The sequence below is a fragment of the Orycteropus afer genome, unplaced genomic scaffold (assembly GCF_000298275.1).
Source record: "Orycteropus afer afer isolate SDZICR_OR568_19922 unplaced genomic scaffold, OryAfe1.0 scaffold00034, whole genome shotgun sequence".
Lineage (NCBI taxonomy): Eukaryota > Metazoa > Chordata > Mammalia > Tubulidentata > Orycteropodidae > Orycteropus > Orycteropus afer.
This window is the reverse complement of record NW_006921621.1, coordinates 15,125,009-15,128,494: the sequence shown is the minus strand read 5'-3', so window position 1 is coordinate 15,128,494 and position 3,486 is coordinate 15,125,009. Positions and strand designations below refer to the sequence as shown.

Sequence of the window (3,486 nt, the reverse complement as noted above, 5' to 3'; positions counted from 1 at the left end):
AGAGGGCGGCGGAGAGGCGCGGCGCGCCGGGCCTGAGGAAGAGCCGGAGTTGCGGCCGGTGCGCGAGCTGCCCCCGCCGCTGTCTTTAGGCCGGTGCGAAGAGACAGAAGAGCGGACACTGCTGCGGTACATGGCTGCAGCAGCGGCCACCACCGCGTTCCGACCCGCCGGCGTCCGAGCGCGCCGCTGCCGCTGCAGCCGCCGCGCACCGCCCCCGCAGCTGGAGCAGCTCCCTCCCCTCAGCCCCGCACCGCCCCTGGGGCCCGGCCGAGCGCGCCCCCAGATGCGGCTGGCGGTTGGAGGGCGCGAGCACGCGCTTGCTACCCCACCCCCGCCGCGCACCCGCGGGGTTCCCGGCTCCTCCACTCACAGGGCCAGGAGAGAGGTGGAGAAGAGCGGAAGGCCGCGCGAGGCTGAGCGAGGGGGCGGGGAAATGAAGCGCGCGACCTGCGCTCTGCACGCTCCGCCCCAGACTGGCAAGATGGCGGCTGCTGAGCCGCCCACCTCCCCTCCCCACATGACCACGTGACCCTGAAGACTTGGCGCTGGGCGACGTGGGGCGGCCTGAGGCGGAAAAGAAAAGATAAGCGAGAGCGGAGAGAGGTCTTCCTAGGCTCACCGGGGCCTCGGGACAGTGGGAACATCTTTTCACTTTCCTTGTTCCCCAGCTCTGGCTTGTGTGGAAGCAGTTAAGTGTCGTTCAGTCTGCTGCGACTCAGCGACCTTATGTGGAAACAATACGAACCAAAACCAAAACCATTGCTGTCAAGTTGATTGCAACTCATAGCGACCTTGTGAAATAGATTAGAGCTACCCCATAGGGTTTCCCTAAATCTTTATGAGGGCGGACTGCCACATATTTCTCCAGGAGCCACTGGGTGAGTTCGGTTTACAGCAGAGCGCTTAACCACTGAGCCAACAGGGCGCCTTGTGTGGCGATGATAAATGGTTATAAAAATAGCTTCCAAAATGTCAGCTATTTTGGAGGTTACCACCTGGGCAATAGCGCCCACCCAAGCCCTGGTTACCATGGAAGTAGCACAACAGCAATGGCCTATTTTCCAGTTCGCTTGATTTCTAGAGGTTAAAATTGAGGATGGGAAAGTGGGAAGGTCGGGCTGACAAACTCCTTCAAGTCAAAACAGACATCAGAGTACCTCTCAACCAGAACACTTGTGACCTAGGTTAAGGTCACTCACCACGAGGGGCCCCACATCGTGATCAATAGACGTGGAGAGAATTTTGTGACCAATATGTGTGATTAGGGCCCTGCATCCTGAGAACAAAAGCCAAGAAACACAACACAAAAAAATACAAATACAATGGTCAAACATTAAAAACAAAACAAAACCTTGACCCTAACCAGTCAAATTCTAAAAAATAATAATAATAATATTTTTCATCTGTCAACCAGAAATACAAAACCTGAAATTGGTAGAAAAATTAGGTTTCTGATTTCAAAGCAAAGGGGAAACAGAAAAGTTCAATTATAAAAGATAACCAATTAAAAAAAAAACTTTCTAATTTATATGATTCTATATGGAATGTCTATAAGGCACTTGACTGCTAACCAGAAGGCTGGCAGTTCAAAGCCACCAGCCACTCCTCAGAAGGAAGGTTGGGCAATCTACTTCTGTAGTGATACTGTGTGGGAAACCCAAAGAGGGGTCGCTATGGGTCGGTCTGACTCGATGGCACATAACAACAACATATGGAATGTAAAATAAAACCATTTTCAAGTTTGTATAATGGCATATGATAACATCATTAAAAAAAAAAAAAAAAATTCACTGCCATCCAGTCAATTCAGACTCATAGCAACCCCCTTTGGGTTTCCAGAGGGGTAAATCTTTACAGAAGTACATTGCCCAATATTCCTTCCACAGAGTGGCTGGTAGGTTTGAACTGCCAACCTTCTGGTTAGTGGTCAAATGCCTTAGGCACTATTCCACCAGAGCTCCTTATGATAAAATCATATCTCAGTAAAAATAAAGTTGAAAATCTTTTAATAGCTGATTTTTCTTACACCAGTTTGTCTTACTCCGTAACAATTCCTTCTTGATCCCTATAGATATTTGAATTTATTTTATTTTATTGTGCTTTAGGTGAAAGTTTACAGAGCAAATTAGTTTCCAGTTCAATAGTGTTCCATGACTTTAGTTGCATTCCCCACAATATGTCAGCACTGTCCTCATATCAGCCTTGGTTCTCTATTTTCTTTTGTTCAATTTGTCTACCCCTTCCCCACTTCTCATCTTTGCCTCCAGGCAAATGCTATCCTTTTGATCTCATATGATTGATTGTTCTAAGGAACAGATCAGGTTCCTCTTGGGTGTTGTTTATTCTATGGACCTATCATTTGGCTAAAAGGAATGACCAGTTCCAGGTCAGTTGGGCTGTAGATTCTGGGGTTCCTCCAGTCTCTGTCAGACAAAACAGTCTGGTCTTTTTTTGTGAATTTGATTTTTTGTTCTACATGTTTCTCCTGTTCTGTTGTGATCCCAGGCAGAACAGTAGGTAGTGGTAACGAGTGCCATACAGTTCATCTGGTCTTTGGGTCGTGTAGGCTGTTGTTCATGTGGTCCATTCATTGGCCCTTTGGACAAATTGCTCCTTTGAATCTTTGATTTTCTTCAGTTTCCTTTGCTCTAGACAGAAAGAGAACATATCTTTAATGGCTGCTCACAGGCTTTTAAGACCTCAGACACTATTCACCAAAGTAGGATGTATAACATTATTAACACGTGCTTTCTATCTACTTAGTAATTTCCCTCCCTCCCTCTTCCATCCCTGGTAACCATCAAAGAATTTATTTTCCATGTGTAAGCATTTTCTTGTTTTTTAAAACAATAGCAGTCTCATACAGTATTTGTCATTCAGTGACTGACTTAATTCATTCAGCATAATGTCTTCCAAATTCATCCATGTGGTGAAATGTTTCATGGATTGTTATTCCTTATTGGGCAGTATTCCATCGTGTGTATGTACCACAGTGTATTTCTCTTTTCCTCTGTTGATGGTCACTTAGGTTGTTTCCATCTTTTTGCTATTGCGAATAATGCTGCAATGAATATGAGTGTGCGTGTCTATTCACGTAATTGCTCTTATTCCTCTATGGTATTTAGCTAGGAGTGAGACTGCTGTATCATATGGTATTTCTATTTCTAGCTTTTTAAGAAAGCACCAGACAGTTTTCCATAGTGATTGTACCATTTTACACAGCCACAAGCAGTGTGTAAGAATTCCAATCTCCCTACAACCTTGCCAACATTTATTGTTTTCTGTTTTTTTTCTCTTAAATTAGTGACATTATTGTTGGGGTGATAAGGTATCTTATTGCAGTTTTGACTCACATCTCTCTAATGGCTAGTGATCTCAAGCATTTCTTCATGTGTTTGTTAGCCACCTGAATGTTTTCTTTGGTGAATTGTCTGTTCATAGCCTTTGCCCATTTTTTTTTTTTTTTAAACAAACCAATTTATTCTT

General features: G+C 45.2%; 1 protein-coding gene across 1 annotated transcript in view; it reads right to left on the bottom strand.

Annotated features, from left to right (window-relative positions):
* ZNF318 (zinc finger protein 318) overlaps window positions 1-132 on the bottom strand; it is a 32,527-nt gene extending 32,395 nt beyond the window's left edge. The window contains exon 1 of the mRNA XM_042780323.1: window positions 1-132. This exon is cut by the window's left edge and continues 55 nt beyond it. Coding sequence (XP_042636257.1) covers window positions 1-132 — 132 coding nt within the window.
* Between the last annotated feature and the right edge of the window lie 3,354 nt (window positions 133-3,486).